We start from the raw sequence: 24,737 nt of genomic DNA, 5'->3' as shown, positions 1-24,737 counted from the left end.
TTCCAATTTTCCTATTACTTTTTTCCGAGCAAAATCTAGGAATCTAGGCTACCCCTTTCCATTTCCAATTTTCCTATTACTTTTTTCCGAGCAAAATCTAGGAATCTAGGCTACCCCTTTCCATTTCCAATTTTCCTATTACTTTTTTCCGAGCAAAATCTAGGAATCTAGGCTACCCCTTTCCATTTCCAATTTTCCTATTACTTTTTTCCGAGCAAAATCTAGGAATCTAGGCTACCCCTTTCCATTTCCAATTTTCCTATTACTTTTTTCCGAGCAAAATCTAGGAATCTAGGCTACCTTTTTCCATTTCCAATTTTCCGGTTACTTTTTTCCGAGCAAAATCTAGGAATCTCAAGTTACTTTTTCCCATTCCCATTTTTCCTCTTACTTTTTTCCTAGCAATATCTGTTACTTTTTTCCATTTCTTCCATGTCACAAGTTGTAAACCCGTGACTTTAACTGCCAGCTGTCGGTTGCAAACTGCAGACACGACTCATGCTGAAATGAGTGTGTTTGAAACCTGTTTAACTGGAAATATACAGTGCAGTCTGGTTCCCAAGGTATGCTGATGTTACGATGATTACAACAGGGCTTTTTTCTCAGCATTTCATCACCAGTGTCCGAAATGGCACTAATGCTAATACAGACTACGGATGTTAACGACCATTTCCGAATTGAGCACAGCAAGTCATACTGAAATATCAAAATTTATTTAAATAATGCAAAAATTGCTTAATCAAAGAATGTTATGTTTGCTCATATTTGACAATCTATTTAAATATTCAGTTGTTTAACAGTACTTATAATCGGGTGTATGTGCAATATTCAATTGGAACTGCTGCCAGAAGATGAGCTGATTGTAGAATTCCGACAGTACCATTTAGACGTATTTATGCTCACAATAAATATCGTCGAGACCAGATGTCAAATCAAAAACTGCCGTGTATCCTGCTCCATTCGTGCTTGCAACCTATAATGAACACAGGCATGGGATAGTCAATCATTCACCCCACCCGTGAATATCAATTGGTTGCAATTGGTGTTTACTTGTTTGTAACATGTTGCCAAATCCCAACTGCATAAAATTATGCTGTTGATCACAATATGCCGCCATTTATCTGAAATATTCCTGAGTGTAGTACGTTCGTGCACCTTCCCCTTGTCCGTCTTTCATAAATCAACATATAATTTAAAGGCAACGGTTTTATTTCTGTGTTTTCCATCGCCCAATCACTGTAAATTGGCCGCTGACCTGATAATATTATTTTGCTCTGTCTCTGCCGACTCGAACCCAGGATCCACCTAATGTTCCTTCAATCGCTCCCTATGTCAGTGCTGGGGCGAAGGTTGAAGGTAGAGGGTAGGTGTAAATTAAACAGAAAGCAATTGATATTAAAATGTTTCTTTCTCCATTACATTTATTAATACACATCATGTATAAAAAAGAGTAAACCTTTTACAATAAAGTTTCTTACTTTGTGTCAGCAAAACCTTATTCAGTCTATTTAAAAATAGATGTTCTGTGCATCTTTTCACTTGTGGTTTTCTGTTGCTCGCAACAAATTAATTGATCTTGCTGCATGATTTTTTCCCTGAAATAAAATAAAATAATTAGTTTTGTTCTATATGACTGGTCTCCTATTTGCTTCCATCCTCCCATGTATTTCATAGCCAGTACTTGGCAGTCAAACTGAAGGAAATTACAGTTTTGTCTTTTGCTGATGTTCATATGAACAAATCTAGATTTGTTTTGAACCGACCCACCTAACCACTGATCACAATGGATACGTGAAACTACTGCCCTAAAAGCACTAACTATTTTTCATTCGATTTCGAGAAACATGAACATTCTGTCATGTATCATGATTATGCATAATTATTCATGTCCATGTCATTGTAACATATTTACAGAGTATTGTAACAACAGTGTGACATCCACGTATACAGACCTGACATGGACTTCTCGTCCTTACTATATTCTGTATTGAACGAGATATTAGGCAGGTATATCCTCAGTGAGCGTATGTTGTTTAACGCCGCACTCAGTAATATCCCAGCGTTATGACGGTAGTCTGTAAATAAAGGATTCTGGACCCGTATATCCAGTGGTCAACAGCATGAGCATCGGTTTACACAACTGGGATACGGGGGCATGTATCAAAACAGTCAAGACCAAATCATTTGGTAAGATGCGTCTAACAACGTCGGATGTCTCGGATAATTCGTTGGGATGGCCTGAACAGACAGCAATTTAGCGTTTCAAGAAAAACGTGTTATCGTCCATCTTTCGAATTTAATTGCTTCGAATTCCACGGAAGTAAAAAATATAGTGTCATAAAAAGTTACGGAAACAAACCAATATGTTTATGCTTTTCAAAGACGTAAGCTAAATACTAGTCAGTCGAAAATACTGTGTATGTGTTTCGAACGAAAAGGTGCTCATTGTGCCCCTTATCGTTAATATACTTTCAAAAGGCTTTGCGTAGAGGTTCACAATGTGTTATGAGAAGACCTTTTTCAAACAGTGCGCGTATCAAGGGAGATAATCTACTTATCCTTTACAATGGAATACTGGCCTTCATTATAATAATGACGAAGTATACTTATACTTATCTTCACTGCTCATCACACCCGCTTCTAACTTCCATTAAAGAAGTTAATGCACTATTCTCCATCTTCATATCTAAAGACCTCCTCGTATCAGAAATGCCCCAGTATCAACATCCACAAAGCATGAAAAGAACCTAGTGCAGTATTAGACGTATCCGCATTGCTAGTTTCATTCATAAGTTGTAGTAGTGGGATAGCCCATATATAGCTAGAGGTTAAGCGGCCGCCCATCACGCCGAAATCCCGGGTTCAGTTCCTTTCTTGGGTATTTCTTTTGTCCCACAAAGTGATATTGCTGAAGTGTTGATAAAAGCGACATAAAACTAAAAATTAATTCAATCGCTCACTCAATAAGAAATATACAATGTTACTTTTAGTTCTATTTCGGATGAGTGCACGGCGTTTATTTGGCCATCATGTCTTCATAAAAATAACAAATAAACAGATACAAAAATCATCAGTAATATAGAAAGTCGTACTTGTGCGAACTGAATAACCGAAAAATAGGTCTACATGAAGTAGCTGCCAAAACAAGGACAGCGAGGTAGCCTAACTACCTACTGCTAAAAGCCGCATAAAACACGACCGACTCGCTGCCTAAAAATGAAATATAGACTACATATTAAGATATGGTACACACTAAAACAGAACACTACCATCTCTTGTGGCAAAAGAGGGCAGATGATGACCGCGTATTTATATTCTGTAAGGTTTGGAAACGGCGCATGCTAACAATCCCAGTACCACACTACTTTCCCTACTGCCAGGCCTTTCCTCAATATTAACGCCCTAAATAAAGAAAAGCTAGATTTCCTAGAGTTCTGAATCTCGCACCTCACTGGGACTCCATGCTCCTTTTAAATGGGAAGTTTCGTTACTATCAAAATTATGTGTTCAGAGACGAATCGTGAGTCAAGGTCGGGGCTTAGGTAATCATGCACGAAGATGACCATTTAGTCTGTTTTCAAGACCCTCAAGAATAAATTACAAAATAAATATAATTCAAGACAAGAATAATTAATCAAGTCACTAGTGCGTACACTCTGAAATTAAATACTGTTTTGATCTCCATTAGAATACAAACAGATATTGTGGACACATAATTTAATATTGGAATATTAATTCTGGGACTAAATTACATTTAATTGAACTTTTATTCAGTCATAAATTTGCCAGATTGCCAGAGACAATATTCGCCTTGAGCAAGCAATAGTTGCATGGATATGTGCACTATATAAATATCCAATACTAATAATATAAAAACAATATGTTTGAGGCATAACATAATATAATTCACACAGACTCAACCCTATTTCTAGTCATTCAAACAAAAGTAAATAGATTATAGTGATCTAGTTTTCTAACAAGGACTGTCTTAACATGACAGTACTGTTTATACTATCTCACTTCCATTGCCACTTAAAGCTGTTCACATAAAATATGTTTTCCTTTGGGTGCAACAGGTTGGTGCAGGCTGATATCTCAATTTCAACTTGAGGTACAATCAAGCATCCTCTTTTTCCAAGATTCAAAGACCATACCGTTAGCCGCCTCTTATTGTGACTACATAGGTATAAAATATCCCGATTATATGTTAAACTTAACATTTTATCGAAACACTGCAATAGTAATAGTATCAAATCACACCCTCTCAGGGGCTCTTGCTATGACATAATGCCATCAGCTGCAGATATTATTAAAAAGTAAGAGTAAATACGCATGGATTATGTTTCCCTTTGGATGCAACAGGTTGGTGCAACCTGCTGTACTGCAAACGTTCAGGCTGATATCTCAATGTCACAACATTTGAGGTACAATCAAGCATCCTCTTTTTCCAAGATTCAAAGACCATACCGTTAGTCGCCTCTTACGGATAGCATGGACTACTGAAGATCAATTCTAGCCCTGATCTTTACTGTTCCTGAGCCCTTGGACGTTGTAACCGTGATTACCTAAAACGTTTAGATGGAAGGTGCATGACACACTAAAATGATGGCAGAATGTGTATCTGTTATTGTAGATCAAAAGTCGTGAAATGTAAGCATGACAGACTGGATAGGAACATTGCTCGACAGAAAGAGAAAGAGGACTATTGGAAAGAAAAGTCATCCATCTTGCAATACATCACGTGGCAAAGTGTATTGCCACTCAGAATCTCTGCACAGATCTCGATTTGAAACATTTGTCTCCCTTATTTCTAGTTCAGGTAGGAGAAGCAGTGGAAGTAAAGTTGTGTTTTAGACAGTTATTGAATTATAAGCGATCATCCTTAGACCAGAAGTTTAACTTAACTTTCTTGGCTATATACCCTTGTTTCCACTTTGCCTATCGAAAGAGAAATGTACGACTGAGATGAAGAAACAGCTATGGAACAGAGTTGGGCCCATTGGGATGCCTACCCGCTGTATGGATGTCATACTGTTCATAATGCATTAAAATAGCCCGGTCCAACATATATATTCATATTGCATTAAGATAGTCCAACATTTATGTTCATAATGCATTAAGATAGTCCAACATTTATGTTCATATTGTATTAAGATAGTCCAACATTTATATTCATATTGTATTAAGATAGCCCAGTCCAACATTTATATTCATATTGTATTAAGATAGCCCAGTCCAACATTTTTGTTCATATTGCATTAAGATAGTCCGATCCAACATTTATATTCATATTGCATTAAGATAGTCCAACATTTATGTTCATAATGCATTAAGATAGTCCAACATTTATGTTCATAATGCATTAAGATAGTCCAACATTTATGTTCATAATGCATTAAGATAGTCCAACATTTATGTTCATAATGCATTAAGATAGTCCAACATTTATGTTCATATTGCATTAAGATAGCCCGGTCCAACATTTATGTTCATATTGCATTAAGATAGTCCAACATTTATGTTCATAATGCATTAAGATAGTCCAACATTTATGTTCATAATGCATTAAGATAGTCCAACATTTATGTTCATATTGTATTAAGATAGTCCAACATTTATATTCATATTGTATTAAGATGGTCCAACATTTATATTCATACTGTATTAAGATAGCCCAGTCCAACATTTATGTTCATATTGCATTAAGATAGCCCGGTCCAACATTTATATTCATATTGCATTAAGATAGTCCAACATTTATGTTCATAATGCATTAAGATAGTCCAACATTTATGTTCATATTGCATTAAGATAGCCCAGTCCAACATTTATGTTCATATTGCATTAAGATAGTCCAACATTTATGTTCATAATGCATTAAGATAGTCCAACGTTTATGTTCATATTGTATTAAGATAGCCCAGTCCAACATTTATGTTCATATTGCATTAAGATAGTCAACAAACAGCAATTGCTTCACCATGAGCATATTTGTGTCGAGCAAATATTGTGCAAGAACAAATATAAAATGGAAAATACTCACAAATGTTGAAACATATCAGAATACGTTAAATCGACATAGGAATTAGTGAGTTAAAATTTAGTCACATCGGCAGTATTTCAGCCACATTGTGACCATATAGGTATAAAATGTCCGGATTATATGTTAAACTTTACATTTTGTCGAAGCACTCCAATATTAATGTTATCTAATTACACCCCCTTAGGGGCTCCTACCATTGCACAATGCTATCAGCTGCAGTTATTATTTTAAAAATAAGAATAAATACGCATGGATTAAAAAAAACATAGCATAAGCTGAAGAAATCTGATTTTGAAACAATGTTTTAAAGTTTGTTTGTTACGCCCTTCTGTGTCTCTACTCAATCAAGGAAGTGAGTGAGTTTATTTTTGCGCCACACTCAGCTATGTGGCAGCGGTTCAGTCCGGGAAGAATCAGAATTGTTTGGTCATTCATCCATGTTATAATTATACCATGCTAATATTCATATGGGTATTCAAAATGTTTCCCAATCCGAAGATCACCCATCTGAAGGACGTGGTTGTATTTTGCATTTTGCACACAACAAACAGAAGGCGAATTCTGATATATCCGTTTCACCCATGTTCTACTTCATCGTCTCAGTTAATTTCCCTACTTCATCGCTTGGAAGATGAGAGCTTTCTTTGTATCGGTCATGTCGATGTCCTCTCCGCTGATCAGACTCATCGACGCAGTGAGGCCAGAATACTGTGGCCCAGCGCTATACAAAGGGACGAGCGGCTCACTGAACTCCTCATCATACTGGACGAGAACTACCTCTCTGTCGTTATCAATAAACGCTACTCTCCCTCCCCCCTCATCCAGTACAATGCCATAGTGGAGGGTGGCCTGTGTGCCCTGGGTTCCGGGCATGGAGTTCTGCTGACACTCGCCCCGCTCTCCCTCCCTACACACCCACGTACAGAGATTCCTCCCGTGTGTCTCACATCTGCCAACACGGACACACCAGGAGCGACGCTGTAGAGGAACATACACCTCACAGTCCACCTGTCCTGCCTCACATAACCCCATCTCCAGGGCTGGCGAAAACCACGCCCCATCCGCCACTCGGACCCTTGTTTCAGTCTCCCAGTATCTGGGGTGAGTGGGTAGGGGTGTGAGGGTGGAGGAGGATGGAGGAAGGGGGATAGGTGAGCTACAGGTCCCCCTGTACGTCTGAAGCCTGTTCTGCCCCCCGTCCCTTGTGTCGGGCCGCGAGTTAACCAGCTGACCGTCTGTAGTTACGTGGCACCATATGTTGCCCCGAGCGGCGTCTAGGTGAAGTTCGGGACCTGGAAACAAATATTGTGCTCGTTGTGTAGCAAGTTTACTTCACTGGTTGTCATAAACGGAGACACAGAAAGCTATTTACTGAATGTTTATTTTCATCATATCTCAGACAGCTGAGCTATGTTTGCACCACATGTAACATGTAGAATATTACTACGCGATTTTAAAATGAATCTCATTAACAAAGTACTAGATTAGTCTACATACCAAAGAATGTCTAGTACGCTTCTGATTTAAACCCATTGTTATGATATCGGCCAGACGTGGACGATGTGCGTGCACAAAATACGATTTCACTAGGTGAATTCCTCAACCAAAGTAATCATATATTATATGAATCTGTCACATAATATAAACTTGAAGGTATCGTGTAACAGGATATTTAGGACTCCAGGACTCAAGGCAGGAGACTATTGTAATCGCTCGGATTATTATTATTTATTATTCAGCCGAGTTTTGTACCAAACATACCACCTAAACCAATGCTCCGAATCGTTTACAAAAAAAAGTCACTGAATCCCACTGAGGTGAAAAATGTCTAAGCTCTAGGTCCAATAGCAAAGGGCGGATGATTCAAAATTAATTCCAGAACTTCAAAATTTGACTGCAATTACCTCAAGAACTAATTGTTCTAACACATCCAAATGTATTGTACAGTTGCGTAATCGAATTCCAAACAATTTTGCCCGGACGGGTCAGGTAAGCTAAAATGTACCGTCTGGCAGTTCGGCTGCCATATTGAGTGCTACTTCCGGCCCAGAGTTCTCTTCGAAACCTTTCAATGACTTCTTCAAGGGATTTTCAATCTATCGCTATATTTTTCATCATCATTAAGCCTGGGACGGTTGACCCGAAATACCCGGATCAGTTATGATAGTGACAATATTAAACAGTGTTATATGTTATTATTTCATGATTAGAAGATTGCAATGTCTTCAAAGATTTAGACACAATTACAGTCATTTCTTTTGAATAAGATACACAATTTTAGACTTCGAGGTGAAGAATTGCTTTTGGTTAGATACTGCAGACAAGTTATTGTCTGACATTGAAAATGTTAAACTGCAACGCCTGTATTCGTCATTTAATAGCTAACTGGTAAAATTATGCACGTATGTGTTTTATGTGGAAGCAAGAGAATGCCTCTCGCATGTCTTGTTTGGTGTGATAAAATAGAATCCGATCTGAATCAATAGCAACCAGATTCACAGTATGATTGCTACCATATTGCTGGCAGACATTAAAGAACGTTCACTCCCCCACTCATATATTGTACATGAAATACAAATACTTACATGAAACCAGTAGAGGTCGACGTGTCAATCCAACAATGTGTACACTGCTTCCATAATCTGGAAGGTAAGAGTCAACTGTCTGAGCTTATGTTGGTACCTTAGTACTCATTGTTTAATAATTTTATTTTTAGACATGTGTCAAGACACGTGGTCAAAGTATACGTACATGTAAAGGATGAACCTCCAAATTATGATTGTGTGATCTTGAGAAATAACAGTAATAATACAATAATAATTCATTTTTATGCAATAGTGCCTAGACTCCATCTGGCCAGTTGCCCATCGGACGCTGTAATCAAAATGTGATTATTTTTACCCAGGATAACCTAGGCTGCTTGTTAGACGCTTGTTGGTTAATAGTCACATTATTTATCTCACCGGGTACCCATTTTCTGCTGGATGGACAGAGGCAATCTTGAACAAACTCACTTGCCCAATTTATGGCCAAATGTATCCCCTGTTGTGGTGCAGTCATAGAAACCTTCAAGGATCAAACTGCTAAACACGTTCACTTATCCATGGGCTATCCGCTCTTGCTGATGCTTATTGGACTCTACGCGCTGGACCACAAGGTGGTTTCGCCCTAAAATGCTCCCCAAACCAGTGTTATCCTCGTCCATTCTCTCTTTAACGTTTTTTTCATTAGGTAATACATATCCCAAGAAAGTGGAGCATCTTCTTTTCGATACATACCACTAAAGCCCCCTTACTAACACCCATAATTAGAAGGGTGTTTGTTGCAATATCCACCGGAAATAATTTACTGCTAATGGGGTATTCTTTAACTGTTTAGTACTGTATGTTTGTATACATTAGTGTTGAAAGTGTTACGGTTAAGAATTTGCCGTGACAAACGATGAAAGAATAACCCCTGTGAACAAGCAAAACAGAACAAAGACAAGTCTAAAATATTCCAATATTATTATTAGCAAAGACAGAGCAAGTTATACACAAATCTATGGCAATGGGTCACAAAATATAATACTGCAAACTCACCAAAGACTTAGTGCGGGAGAGAGACAGTTAAGCAGAATGAAAGACAGCGAGTGGTCTGGCGGCAGTAGATCAGGCGTTAACAGATGCAGAAAGATATTAACTCCAGCGAATTGTGTGAATGTGTGTCCCCGTCTCAACACGGCAACGAGCCTTTTTATATATGCTCAGTCATTTCCCGAAAGTTCGGGCACAAACGAACATCGTCAACACTGTAGAAATCTCTAGCAGCCCCTCGGAAGTACAAATAGAAAACCAAGGGCAGTTAATTTCCGGAAAACCAGAATCCTGAAAGTGCTGATCATGTATTTAACGAAATGTGATCCATCATAATTATTATTCCAAACACTAAACGTTGTGACCCAATAATAATGATTACTTAATCAATAACAAAAATATACAGAAAATACACAGTCGTAACAAAAGCTCCAGCAATATTGTTGAAAAACTACACAGACCTTTTTCCAGACGGTCATTGTTTGCTTTCAGTTCAATGAGGTGCTGCTCGTCATCTCTGATGATCTACAAGGTAAAGTATAGCAACGATAAGATGAGATTCATTATACTGCTGCAGAACAGAGAGAGAGTGGGGCGGGATGGAGCTAGTGAGAGAAACTTGCGTACACATGCACGCTACACCTGCACGCATACACCAACAAGCTAACACGTGTACGCATAAACCTTCCTGCGTACATTCGTACATTTTACGTGCGTTTCATTACACAACCGTCCACATATCTACGTGAAAGGAGTAGCCTTTTGGTCATTCTTCGAAAGATTTCGTTTGTTGTTCAATGATAGAGGAGGGATATACTAGTATATATGGAGCTTACAAAACGCGTGGGCGGTGAATATTTTCCATTTTCAACATCCACGAAAATACGACAAACAATTCAGAACGCGCGTAAGGGATGCGCTGCTATGATATTCCCAGCTGCTAAAATCGTTTATGGCATTGCGTTATTGTTTACAAATCATGAACATATATATCGTCGCATTGTAAGTACTGAAAACGTACCTCATAGATGTGTGGAGGTTTTGACAGAAATCATGCACTTGAGGGTGAGAGATTCATATGCACGCTCGTGGGTTTGTTGGCATAACGGCTGTCACTGGCGCATTGCGAGCTTGTTGTACGTGCGCTTCCAACACTTTTAGAAAATGTAATTCTTAATAACTGAAGTTTCGAAACAATACTATTAAATCTGTATAACTAATCGGTTGTAATCATTAACACAGGGCACATATTGCACATCTCTGGAAATATTTTAGTCTGCCGTTTTTTGGTCATTCATATATTTTGTTTCACCAAATTCAAAGTTTTACGTGGGATATGACAGCAAGGTTACACGAATGTCAAGTTAGATAAATATTTTAAAGTCATTTTGGAGATTCAGCTTTGTGATTTATAGTTTTGGGGGTTTTTTTCATATTCAATTAAAACATCTGCCATTTGTGATTATTAAGCGTTAGAAACATAACTGGAAATATACATGGTGAACATCCGGTAATAATTAAATATGAACAAATATGTTTTCTCCTTCATTTAGTTGTATCAAGGGCGTTTAATTCTTTAAATGAAATACGCAAACACAAAAATAGCTGTTGGCATCTTACTTCTTATTGATGAACGACAGAGGCATCCGATTCAAGGTTAAAATTTATTAAAACCTTCCACATCGGTTGACGTCTACACTCAAAGTGATGCATGGAAAACACATGAGCAGTCACTTCCGTTAAAGATAAAGGGAGTTAATAATTTTGTCTTTTACATACCTCTAAAAAACAATAAACGTTAAAGCTAGTGATGCGTACATACAATCCCAACAAAGCACTATAGCTGCAGTTTACTCAACAATAGCAATACGGTGTACGAGTACTAGGATAATATTAAGTGCCACTAGAATCGAACAGGTTAGAGTTATCGTTCCTGTTTGAAGCAGTCCCTACGTCAATATGAAATCCTTCGAGAGGGGCACGAGTCGATATTCGGCTTGTACGGGATTGTATGAGTTGGTCACGAATGGGAAGGGGAGAGTAAAATGAAAGGGAGATAACTCTGTCACGATTACTTCATAGAAAATAAACAATTAAAATATTCAATTGAAAATATAATACTGATCCCCGGAACACCAAATTCCAATTTTAATTAACCACAAACCTAATGTTTTGTTTGGCTGACATTTTCGGTAGAAATCTGTGTGAGCAGAGTTATAATGATAGCCTAAAATATCGAGGTGGCAACAGAAAGTTCGACATTATGACGTCACTGTCGTTGAATAAGCTAACGCGATTACACAACACTCGTTGGATAAATTTCAACTGGTTACACAACACCTGTTTGTAATAACACATTTGTAATAATTGTTATTAAATAGTTTGATCCATTTTACCTTCATTGTAATGGCACACAGGTGTTTTTCTTTCAGTCGACCGTGCTGGTATTGCCTGAGCTGGTTAATCAGAACTTCAGTTCTTGTGCGTCTTTCTTCAGCTAATTTCCAAAAGACAAAACAAAACAAACACAACATGTATCTGGAGGGAAATGATTTTCCAACTCGTAGATGTTGTACACAGTACATTTGAAGCGTTGCAACTTTCCCAATGTACAAAAACGTTAGTTAGATATATCACATGAGATAGCTTCATAAAGTTGTTGCTTGGGTAACAGATTGTATTAGTGCAGGGATTTACCTCGATTCTTCGTGTTTTCAGATTGTGATGCTGTGGAACAGGAGATCTGCATGAAAAGGCACTTTTTAAACGACTGTGTATATTAAAAGCAACAGTAAAATATTTTATCCGTTGTCAGAGATTTTAAATGTTTCACTCGATATTTTGTAACCTTTGATGAACTCAACCTGTAACGACCAAGTTCCATGTGACCATTCCCAAAGAGGAATTCACTAACGGGGATTGTTTCAGGGGGTTTCCTTCACATACATTATATACATATCTAACAATACTCAGACACGCATACATAAGATAAAGGGGCACTGTACATTCATCACAATTCGCAACCATATAGTGCTATCAGTTCATACAGAAAAGCAAATATGAAATTAAATATGACTGGCATAATGCATCTAGATGCTGAAACAACAGCAAGGTTCATCCTGAAAGAGCTACAAACATCAGCTGGAGAGAGATATTTGGGGAGCTTTGTTTCGTTTCATATTCTGATTATGATATATACACTTCACACTATTACTTGCGAATGGTATACTTTGGAACCAGTCAACCCATGACAAGAGCGCGTGTTAATCCCCTGATATTAGATGATGTAGTGTATACATGCATATAGAAACAAGTTTGTTTTACGTACATCAAATCTTTGCTCTTTCTTTGTCAAGGGGCCTGTCTGTTCCCCAGTGTCATCATGGCCAGATGCAGATACAGCTGATTGTTGTAGCATTGCAGATACACGTCCCGTGGTTGTTGATTCATGCCTGTCTAGTTTATTCTGAAACTATTGGTAAAACGGGAGAGGAGCGAGTGCATGTTTTTACAGTATTCTGGGAAACAACTGTAACGTTCATATGTCCTGTTTATGTCACGTGGATCCTCACACTCGCAAACTTGCCCTTTTACGATATGCACACTTAAATGTTTTCAGGACAGTAGTAATCTTGTTTGGTATAAAATAGTAATGATAATGACTTTTGTTGATAATGATAATAAATATATATAGCGACTGTTTCCTAAACGTATTTGCTCAACTGCACTGTACAAGAGCGTAAGATAAGCCTGTGAGGGGCACATTGAGAAGACATGGGTATTAGGACTTTTTTAACAGTCTTTACAGCTGCAGCTGATTGCTCTGAAAGTGATAATGAGGCTGCTCCACAGTAATGGGGCTGCAGCTGAGAAGGCCCTGTCACCCACATTGGTCTTGATGATTAGCTGGGAGAGAAAAAGGGTTTGATGGAACAAAATGATCTGCTGGGAGTCTGGAGAGTTACAAGATTCTTCAGATAGAAAAGTCCTTATCGTAAATGCACCTGTGTGTGAACAGAAACTTGAAATTGATTCAGAAGGAGATGGGGAGCCAGTGAAGTTTGGACGGGAGTGAAGCTGTTATGTCGTGACGGGCAACAACTCGGACAGCAAAGTTTTATTGAAATTATTTGCAGTCTGGAAAGTACATGTGGATGTTCAGGAACGTTAAAGTGGAGAGAGTTGCAATGGTCGAGTTTGGAGTTTAGTGTCCACATTTACCTTCGTGATTGGTAATGATCAGTAAAACGCAGTTTAAAACCGTAACAATGAGATATTCGACTGCAGGATATACTCACGACTTCAAGCCCTGGTATCTCAATGTTTAACAGCTGTAACACAACCGTGTGTCTCGCCATGTACTCCAACACAGCCTGCCACTCCACTGAGGAACAAGATTGTGTTATCCATGTTTATATAAGATACACCAAGTAAATGTATCAGTACTAGTATTAACAGTAGTTGTTGCAGAAGTAGTAATTGTGTACGGGGACATAGAATTAAATTTAGTTAAATCACAGCAGTTATTAGAAAGAGATTACATACCCGTGTATGATTTGTAGAGTTGACCTTTTCTATGATCTCTGTCCTGAAACAAAACATCTATCTAATGTGTCGATCTACTATCAAAGAATGTGAGGATAAATGTACTTGTAAATGTTTTCATACATACACCATGCATTATTTGAAAGCCACGGTGAAAGAATCAGCAGTATTAAAGGTCTTTTAATCTAATGTGGGTGTTAAGATAATTATGATGTGAAAAAGTACCTTCAGTAAGCTGTTCAGATCTTGATTAAGCTTTTCGATCTCGCCCCAGTCTGCAGACAAACATAGACTATTGGTTTACTCAGTAGATCCAAGCTCACCTTTCAGTACGCCATAGGCTTTATATTTACAGTATTGAAAGCTAAAAAGGCGAATACTGGAAGCAGTTTCATGCAACAGTGAAATATTGTAGCGCAACCTTCTGTACAAATACATTTGATACAATAATGTTTACTGATTCTACTATTTGTCTACGTATACACTGGACGAATATATTTTTCCCTCATTTAAAGGTACTTACGATTCTCCAGATCTTCTGGATCTGTGTTCTGGACCTCCAATTCCATTCCGTCTTTCTTGCCACCTTCCTTCAGTACTGGCTGAAATATACACAGTTTTGTGCTCTTTGATATATAATAGTTGATATGACAGCTTTCTATAATTCTAATCTTGAAAGACTGCAGTTAAAGATAATTTAAGTCTTTCTTCAATCTGTAGGAATCGAAATATATATAATACAATATTAAGACACTAAGGCTGCAACCCACCTATAGAAGAAGATTCTTGTAAGGTACTTACTGGGATGTCCGATTTCTTCCCTACGTTCACTGGTTCAATGTGGAACGTCTCTGGCACAAGCAAAACAAAGATTTTGTTGAAATGTCATTCGTGCTGTCATGATAAATCATCCTCAAATGCGACTCCAAACTGATAGATACAAACACATCTTGCAGCTTACCCATTAGGTGATGAATGCCTGGACTTTCAACATCTCCAACCTAAAAAAGTAATGGGTTACCTCCATTGATCGTCAAGTAACATGTGCAGTTTATTGAGCAGACAATCCCTTGGAAACGATCACGATAAATTATTTAATTCTTATGATTCTGGCGCAACGAATCGCAGGATTTGATAAATTAATCTTGAGAATATTCTCGAGGGCTATACTAATTTGTGTCACAACTTACCATCGTAGCTCTTTGTTTCGATTCTGTACGCTCTTTTGACCTCAAAGCTGAAAGACAGAGTCACAGAATGGACTAGGTGATTAGAAGATGCAGGAGAAAGGGTAAGAAAAAGCACACGTACTCAAGCAAAATGACACACATTGAGAGAAACAAGTGTAGGAACACAGGCAAATTCAAGTGTTCATTTTATATTTTCCAGTTTTCATTATAAATTTTGAATAGTGCTGTGGATGGAAATCTTTGGATATATAAAAGAACACTGCCATGAAGTGAAGTTCACGGATTTGTTTCCCTCAGAATATATGAACAACTGCATGGATAGATGAAGGTTAAACAAAGCTATTGTGCAATAAGTGACACCATACAATGAATTGACAGTCCGACAAAGAATGGAAGTTGGACAGGTAAAATGATGGACGGACTCTATTATATACATTATATATAATTCGGCTACAGTATGTTCTAAGCGTTTCATGATCACCTGTCTTATTACCAACACAACAAACCTTTTGTCAAGAGAGCCTGTTTAACGTCTTGATAAATCGTATGCGTTTTATCTTGAATTATGACCTGAAACCAAATACATAGATTATTGGGAAGAGGTCATACATCACTAGGGTTTAAATGGTAGTCAGTACTTTCTTTGCGATTTATATACAAGCTCTATCAGTCTTACCGATCTTAGAAGAGATACAAGATTTTTCCTCTGGCTTAGTCTCTCATGAAAGTCTAACAACCGAGCCTCTTGTGTAGCAGTCAGATGCTTGCAACCGCCCAAAACTGGAATGAATAAGAATAAATAGGTGAAAAATACCTCTTACATCCAATAAAATTGTTCTATCAGGTGATCACAGGTATTCATACATATACTTACCTTTGCTTGCTGTACGGTCACTTGACTTGTAGTCCGGATTATGTCGTAGTTCACGCACCTGCAATATAAATATATAAATAAATACACGTTGACTATTTGATATATGTGATCACACAGAAATATCTTGGTTAATATGTGTGCGTTAGACCATGTTTTGCAATCGATTTGTAAATGTAAAGTAACAATGTATGGTAAACTGTCATTATAATGAAGAGATTCGGAACGGATATAACAAACTGGTAGCGCATTACAAGAAATACATACAAGACATTTCTGTCATAACCAACAAAAACACTTGGTCCCTCTGATTTGATTTCTTTATGATCGTAGACTACAGTATATGGGAAGTCTACACTAGTAAACAAAACAATGCAGGTCACATGTGCAATCTAAAGTAATGTCGATAAATCCAAGAAGCAGCTTACGGACAAAGGTAATTCCAGTTTGAGACTAAACATTTTCAGCACACTGAAGTCCTCAAGGATATATTCAGTCCTTTCCTTCCAAGAATCTGAAATGTTGTTGAAAATAATTTATCATATAATGTATAATCGTTACTAATTATTTAGATGCAAAATTATACCGTTATGTTTTATGGGGTTCTTATTTGCACATGACCGTTTCTTCACATCGCCATAAGCTGTCTGGACTCTCACCATTAGATAATGCACCTATTTGTTTCTCCATCCCTTTGATTTCCTGTAAAAATGAAAGAAAGCTTTATTTATAATGAAGAACTCGATATCTGGAACAACACTATGCTCAAACCTCTCTTTGATGGAACAACTTAGCCTTGGTTTCAATCCAGTTCAACAGCCATGCGACAAAACGTTCGATTTCCTGATTTTGCTAATAGTGATGAAATGAAATTTCTCAATAGCCACTCTGATTAGTGAATGCGTTCAGTTTTAAGCCGCACTCAGCAATATCCCAGTTATATGGCGGCGGTCTGCCAACAATCGAGTGAACCAGACAATTCAGAGATTAACATCATGAGCATCGATCTTGTCAGCTAAGTCAGCGAGCCTGATCACTCAAACGCGTTTGTTGCCTCTCTGGACAAGAATGGCTTACAAGACCAATAATCTAACCCGGACCTTCACGGGTTCATTTGATTGGAATGCTGACGCATGTGGATCGTGAAGTGGAATCTCATGATGAGACTAGTATTGACTATTCAATATGTATAGTTCATTTTCTATTTTGAAAAGTATTGTAACAATAGGTACTTCAGGTAAATGGACTCAAGCTCGAAGGGGAGGCAGGATGTTGACTAACTTGAAAGATGCACGTTCTTCAGAAATGGATGTGAAGCTATTACATAATGTGTTGTGGATTTCTGTACCTGTACAGGTACAGTGAGTGAATGAGTGAGTTTAGTTTTGTGCCGCCTTTAGCAATACTCCAGCAATATCACGGCGGGGGACACCTGAAATGGACTTCAGATGTTGGAAATCGAACCCGGGTCTTTGGCATGACGAACCAACACTAGGCTACCCCACCGGTCCATTGCACGTGTGTGTATAATTGCTTGTGCTGTAAGAAACATCCCTAAACCCTGGCATTAGGAGCTTGTCGTCAAAGAAGTGTACATTACCATGTCTGCCTCCAATATTTGGGACTTCAGTTCCTTAACATTAGTCGGATCTGAAGAGAAGAAAGTCCAAATGTTTGTTGCAAAAATGATTGTTTTCCATCACCTGCACATATACTCTCCTGTGAATATTATGTTGTTGGCTCTCTCTTTCTCTCCCACATTCAACAGAATAAACATCCTTTATGACCTGACATGGCAAACTGTGTAACAACGAAATAATCCCGTGCTTTACCACCAAGTAGTGCTCATTGTGTTTTCGGAGTACTATCAATATTTACTCACAGGTTGTAAATCGCCATTTTTGGCCGCTTGTTTGTGCCATGAATGTGTTGGTTTCATCGACTATATTCACACAGGAAGACATGTCCACCATACCGAGATCCTCTGCTGCCACAGCTGATGAGTACACCAACCTGGAAAGAGGTGGTTGAAGTATTAAGCAAAGGTTTCAAGCAATAATTTAAATATTGAGATAAATGTTGAAGCATATTGAGGTAAAGACTTGTGTTAATTCGTCACTGAATATAACTACCGATATTGACAGTGGCAACAACACCTTACTACGTCCACAAACTACAAACCTGAGCCTGTCCCTCTCTTGTAGTGACCTACACACAAGGAGAGTATTCCCAAGTCTGTTGAGTCTCCTGGCCACCTCCAGCATCAGAGTCGTGGCTCCACTACCGGGCACGCACTTGACCTCGACGTCCTTACCGTTTATGTTCTCCACCAGAATGATGCATTGTTCTTTGGTAAGAAATCTCAAAAAGTCGCCATTAGTGTCTCCACTTTCTTCTTTCAGCACCGACTTCGTTTCAGCAACACCAGCCCAGAAGGCAGTGAGGACTTTTTCATACCTACCGGGAGTCATTACCAAAGAATCTTTTGTGACAAAATGAGCAGAATCATTTGCAAGCTTCTTCAATCGATTTTTAAATCCAACAGCGTACTCAAGAAGAGACATATGCATGACTCCATGTATTGAGTTGATATCCTCATCCATGAACATGCTAAGTGACTCTACGGCTCCTCTCGCCACTGACACATTGTACGCTACAGCTTCAAGAGAGTCTTCATCACCATTAACAAGTGACAAAACTATCACAGACAGTTCAGGCAAAGCCAGGAATATATCGCATACCATGTGATTTGGACGTGGTGATGTATAGAAATCTAACGCAACTGATAAAGAATGGGATAAGAACACAAAACATGGTCCAGCAGTTGGGTTTAGAAAATCGACTGCTTCATTGGTATGAGGATCAAATGCAATGTCGCATGCATGATTTTCGATGAGTTCAACGAGCCGTACTTTCACCTGTGCTAACGGTGTCCTTAGTTCTGTCGGTGCAATATTTTGGCCATCTGGGGAGAAAAGCAAATATTACATAACAAAATTGTATTGGGAAATCTGTGATTATGATATGGACAGCAAATTATATACATTGGCCACATTGATTAATCTTATGTAAATGTGTATTACAGACGACAATGATCTACTAAGATGTATATCTAATGAGTACGTTTCTTACCCTTTTTAACAAAGTAACTTCTGATTTCAAAGACACTGTTTCCAATCTGTTTCAGGTCAGGACGAAAGGTGTCATTTGTCCCTAGGTAAAGATCCTGCTCATTCTCCTTTGTGATATTTTGCTGCAGCATAGAGTGAAGGTTCTTTTGGGAAACATTGACTCGTGTGATTGTGGCTTATGTGTGTATATGTGGTGTGGTTTGCATTTAGCAGCTGTACAGATAGACATAAATGCACTTACCATAAGCTTCCATATTCTGCCTGCAATAATTACAATACGAGACATCAACAATAACGTAAAACCATTCCATCGGCCAGTATTTCTCAACGTTCTCTATAAAGATTACTCGAATATATAATTAAATAGTTAGTGAGACAATATACATTCACCATTTCCCTAACAAATAGCGTCGCCATTAACTGATAATGATTCACAAACTCTTGTTCGCGATAAAGTGAAAATGAGGCTTAGAATTTGTCTTCAGTAACACGTGCTTCTCGTAAGAGGCGACTAAATGGATTGGGTAGTCAGACTCGCTGACTTCATTGACAAGTGTCATCGTATGCCAGTTGTGTAGATCGATGCCCATGTTTACATAATTCTATTTTAGAAAGTGCTCAAATGTCATATATTTTATGTTTGTGATAACACTTTCTTAGCAAAGAACAATTTCTAATACTTTTAAGTTGTTGGGTTGAGTCAAGCACCTAGTCGCTAGCGCACAAAATAGTGCTGGATCACACAACTAGTCCAATATGAGACATTTACGCTTTTTTTCAATATACCAGCCATACTGTGTTAATAAATGTGAATTATAATATTTTAGATATATGATTTCAAGAAAACAAACATTATTAATGAGTGATTATGATATCATGTACATAGGAGCAATTATCTAACAAGGACAGTTTCAAAACGACCCTTGTGCACTTATGTATCACTGACACTGATATAGTGGCGATTTTATCTTGCCTGTACAACACTGAAATATGAAGTGTTCCCTTGTCTTTAACAATACTGAATCAAAATAGCAGCTCAATTTTCCGGACTACTGTAGTTTAGTCTTCTTTATGAATGTTCGCTGGTTCGCGGTCGATAGTCCATTTTTACATTGTATTGTCCAAAAATAGTTTTCAGCTCTGAAAGACTAACTAGTTTTAACTCATTTTGTAATAATCTGGTAATTTTACTGTCCTTCGTTGATAAGTTTATTATATTCATGTATTATGAATTAAAAACTAGTTTTAATCATGATATGGCTGAAATATTACCGATCTTAACTCACTCACTTCCTCACTCAAAGTATTTTTAATTAGTCTGATAAACAGAATGAAAGTAAAATATAAGTGGAGTTAGAACTGTGAGGGATTTAGAGAGGTATCCAACCTTTGAGACACTTTTATCTAAAATAGAGTGAAGGACATTTCCCCATCAGGACAATTCCCTACTAGAATTTCACTCAAAGGAAGGCGACTTTTTGGGGCGTTTATAAACACGGGCCGAACCTTAATCCCAGGAGACGGCGACAAGCACAAAACGTTCATGTTTATTTCATTCATACATATGTATTTATAACATACCTTCTTAATTCTAATGATGACTTCCTTCTTAATCATTAAAGTATGTTTAAACTTTGTACAAAATATAATCTAACATGCTTATTCAGTCAAAAAACATGGCAATCATGTAACAATAATTAACACATACTATTAATAATATGTTATATATACTACAAGCAAAAAGTATGGGCACAGCCTGAAATTTGATAGTCATATATACACTTAAACGTGGTTTGGTTACTTCAATATCTAAGGTCAATATAACCTTTCGGTGTGCTGAATGGACACAACATCTTAGCTTGATTGAAGCAACCGATTCAATATTCGTTGAGTTTGAGTGAAATGAAACATTGTCAAAACCAGTGAAAAACAAGTGTGCTAAAACACACATGCCCGATGTTAGATTCAAACGCCAAAACACAACAGACTGGTGCATGTGGAAGAGCTTGTGGCAACGTGTGCTTTTAAAAAATCTACTGACAGTATTAAAGTCTCACAAGTTCTTCTACATGCCACAGCGCAAACCATTAAGCACTCAAATCAGAAGCAGGGAGTAACTAAAGCTAAATGTCGCCTTCCTGCAAAGACTCCAACAAAACAGGTGTTGGGAAATGTCAAGATAGGGAAATGCCATTTGGGGAATTGTCCGTACACTCTTAAAACAACATCTGTCTGTGAACGGGAAGGGAAGTATTTACAAACAAATAATTTGTTTGTTCTGTTGTTTTGAGTGGCTGTGACTACAGTGCCTGAAACTACAACACAGTAACACTAATAAACCTGATGATTAAACATCATGTGTTCTCCTCACAAAATGTGATTAACTTTGCACACAGGAAATGCACATACAGTGAAAGCTGTCAAAACCGGCATCTGATTGATCCGGCAAGTTGTCAACACTGGCTGAAAATCTCAGTCCCGTCTGTGCCTTGTACATTTATCATCAGCTGTATAATCCAGCACATTGTCTAAAGCGGATTATTTCTTCAGTATGAATGAGTGCTGGTTTAGACAGTTTCCACTGTATTTGGGTACGATAGATTGTGCAATGAATCATAATTACCAAGGAAATATTACAAATGAGAATTCTTAATTCCATCAAGTATTATTATCTTTCTCGACATAATGCATGAAACTCACCTAAACCAAGATTATATAATATTTCCAGATTATACACATTTGGTATTATCCTATGATAAATGTTAGGCAGTATTAGTAACTCACCGTCGTGTGCCATATCAGTTTACTCCAGAGATGCTCTTCCTTTTGTAAGAGCACGTATCCACTCTTTGATATCTATCCGTGTGATCACTTTGTACCGTTTGTCATATCTATAAGCAAGTGGTCCTTGTTTGTCATAGAACACTATCCCACTCACTGGTCTGACAGCAACATGAACAACTACTGCTTGTTCATCATCATGTTCATCATTTACCCTTGTGCAAGGAATAAACTCAATTTGGAAAATATTTGAATCTTGGATCCTGTCTCCATCATAGTCACAGACGAGAACCGTATTCCTAATGCTATCCTCTAAAGTGTCTCTGAAAACAGTTCTGTCCCCCAAGACGACAGGTTGTATGCGGTTCACTTTGGTCTCATAACCATATTCTTGCAAGAAACAATTCATCTGATGGACACCATAAAGAAAGGAACCACCACATTCAATTTTAGTGAATGCGCTGATATACTCTGCAAGTTTATGATTCTTGATAATATACTCTGCTATTTCTTTACCGTCCTTCTTTTGCAAAAAGTGACTTTTCATTTGAACTGATCTGTTTTCCTGTACATTCTGAAGGTGATCTGTATTGGTCACACCAGGGAGTGTATGGAATTTGTCGCTATGGGATTTTCTTTCCCTAACGAATGTTCTGAGCGTTTGTGCACAAATATCAATGATGCAGTCATCGAGCGTTACCTTTGTATTGAATTTGCAAGTTGTTACAATTGAAGAAGCTCCAACATAAAGCACGAGGAAATCGCCAAAGCCGTGACAAGCGCAGTTACTGTTCAGTACCTCTTTCCTGTAAACATCAGAAAACTGTTTTCCATCTTGAATTAACTCGTAAAGCTTTGAGTCAGCAAACTCATCAAATGCGCCAGTGAAGGAATCTTCCGGTGCTAGGCCAACAAGATGAACTAGCACACATCCAGAATTGGAATTCCGCAGAGCCGATACGTTTCTCAGTAGTTCAAAGGCTTTACGATCTCGTTTCTCCTTTTTTATCCGTTTCTGCTCTTTCCCCTGCTCTTTGTCTCCAAATACGTACTTCACATGTATTCCCATAGACAAGACATTGCGTCTTGGAGAAGCTCTTTCCAGGAACTTACGAACAGCCTCCTCACACCGTGGAATATGGTTACTGAAATGACAAATGTTTCGACAAAAATGCTCAGCATGAAACGCAAGAAATCAAGCACAACAAAAACAACAAACCGTTTGAAATCGTGCCTATTTAGTGGTCAAAATGCAATACCTACTTCAGGCACACGGTGTGAAATGCTTCTTTTACTTGTTGGCACTTTGCATGTGCTATGTCTTCATCTCTTACATATACTGACGCCGGTTCAGAACGTGGTGGTTTAAGCTGTCCTTGCCTCGTGTATAGTATGCCTTCTGTTTTCACACACACAATCACTTGTTCGAATCCTATTGGAGTAAGATGACATTCTTTCTCATACTTTATTTCTTTGTTCTTTGCATAAGCAGACACTTGATCAAAGCCTGTTGGAGGGTTATCCCCCTGTCTTCCGTACTTAACTTCCCCATTCCTGGCGAACACAGAAGCTTGTTCAAAACCCTCTGGTATTAGGTCCTGGTTCCTTGCATATACTATGTCTCGATCTTTGACAGAAACAGAAATGTACTCGAAACCGTACGGCAATGAACTCCCTTCTTCTAGATATGTGGTTGTGTCACCTTTGACACATACCGAAGCACATACAAAACCCACCGGTATACAGTCCTGCTGTGTTACATAACGAACGTCCACATCCTTGTGCTACACATTAACGCCTGGTGAATCTATCAGTATTTCATCTCCACAATAGTCACATAGTTTCATGACATCTAGGAGCCTGGGGTTTGAGCTTCACAACAGAGATGTTGACAGAGCATATGCAGAGGTACAAACACCGGTAGCATGGAACGGCGATGTCTGTCAAACTGCCCTGTACGCGTAACGTTGTATTGCCTTAATCACAAACACGGCATCCACGTCAACCCTTCACGTGATTCACAGCCAGTGAGATCATAGTTATCCTGCACACTGACGTCACCATGCTAAGAACTGAAAACCGGTTTTGCAGTGAAACACCTATCTATGAGAGAGGGTGAAAGGAAAGTGGGAAAGATGAAGAATGTGGGAGTGAAAGTTACTGTACCATAAATAGTTTTTCGTCACGAACTGAAGCAATGCCTAGAGCATACATTGGGTTTCAGGTAATCTGAATGAACAGTGTCTGTCTGGGTTTTTTTTGTTACGGAGCATCGTCTGCATGAATAATGTTAATACTGAATTAGAGATTTCATCAAATAGCTTCAGGATATCACAGATAGAGATAATGTGATCCGAATTGTTCATCTGAGATATTTGGCATTGAATGGAAGATATCTTTAATTGAATTTGGAGATATCTCGAAAAACACTAACGATATCTCAATAATGTTTGCCGTTCCTTCCTGCTACTTGTATTACAGATATTAGTAAAGATGTCTTCCAAATTATAAGTGATCTCTTTATTGTGATTTGAAGTAACAGTAATTGCCTGAATTGAATACATCTCTAAATATATTGAGGATATCTCTAATAGAACTAAA

The 24,737-nt window shown here is 38.1% G+C and overlaps 2 protein-coding genes across 2 annotated transcripts; both read right to left on the bottom strand.

Annotated features, from left to right (window-relative positions):
* Nucleotides 1-1,389: 1,389 nt before the first annotated feature.
* Nucleotides 1,390-22,225, bottom strand: LOC137256225 (uncharacterized). The gene is made up of 23 exons (XM_067793950.1): nt 22,140-22,225; nt 19,597-19,616; nt 18,406-19,189; nt 18,107-18,237; nt 17,825-17,874; nt 16,884-16,926; nt 16,653-16,738; nt 16,228-16,285; nt 16,030-16,133; nt 15,860-15,923; nt 15,354-15,400; nt 15,125-15,164; nt 14,965-15,014; nt 14,687-14,765; nt 14,389-14,438; nt 14,164-14,206; nt 13,917-14,002; nt 12,947-13,090; nt 12,316-12,361; nt 12,015-12,115; nt 10,080-10,143; nt 8,629-8,685; nt 1,390-7,335 (listed from the first exon to the last, which is right to left on the bottom strand). Exons 2-23 carry the CDS (start codon nt 19,607-19,609, stop codon nt 6,656-6,658), a joined length of 2,820 nt encoding a protein of 939 aa, XP_067650051.1. The 5' UTR covers nt 19,610-19,616; nt 22,140-22,225; the 3' UTR covers nt 1,390-6,655.
* On the bottom strand, nt 22,152-23,205 carry LOC137256234 (uncharacterized). The gene has a single exon (XM_067793961.1). It carries the CDS (start codon nt 23,203-23,205, stop codon nt 22,159-22,161), a length of 1,047 nt encoding a protein of 348 aa, XP_067650062.1. The 3' UTR covers nt 22,152-22,158.
* Nucleotides 23,206-24,737: the final 1,532 nt, after the last annotated feature.

This window comes from Haliotis asinina, chromosome 1, assembly GCF_037392515.1.
Source record: "Haliotis asinina isolate JCU_RB_2024 chromosome 1, JCU_Hal_asi_v2, whole genome shotgun sequence".
NCBI lineage: Eukaryota > Metazoa > Mollusca > Gastropoda > Lepetellida > Haliotidae > Haliotis > Haliotis asinina.
The sequence above is the reverse complement of the archived record's forward strand: the minus strand, read 5'-3'. Positions and strand labels throughout refer to the sequence as shown.

Excerpts from the sequence above, each read along its gene's own strand:
- LOC137256225 (XM_067793950.1), bottom strand. Across the intron at positions 16,927-17,824 it reads AAATATTGGAGGCAGACATG|GAAATCAAAGGGATGGAGAA; the intron begins GTAATGTACACT and ends TCATTTTTACAG. Across the intron at positions 14,439-14,686 it reads TCCAGAAGATCTGGAGAATC|ACTGGGGCGAGATCGAAAAG; the intron begins GTAAGTACCTTT and ends GTTTGTCTGCAG.
- LOC137256234 (XM_067793961.1), bottom strand. The coding sequence starts at position 23,205 with ATGGGAATACATGTGAAGTACGTATTTGGAGACAAAGAGCAGGGGAAA.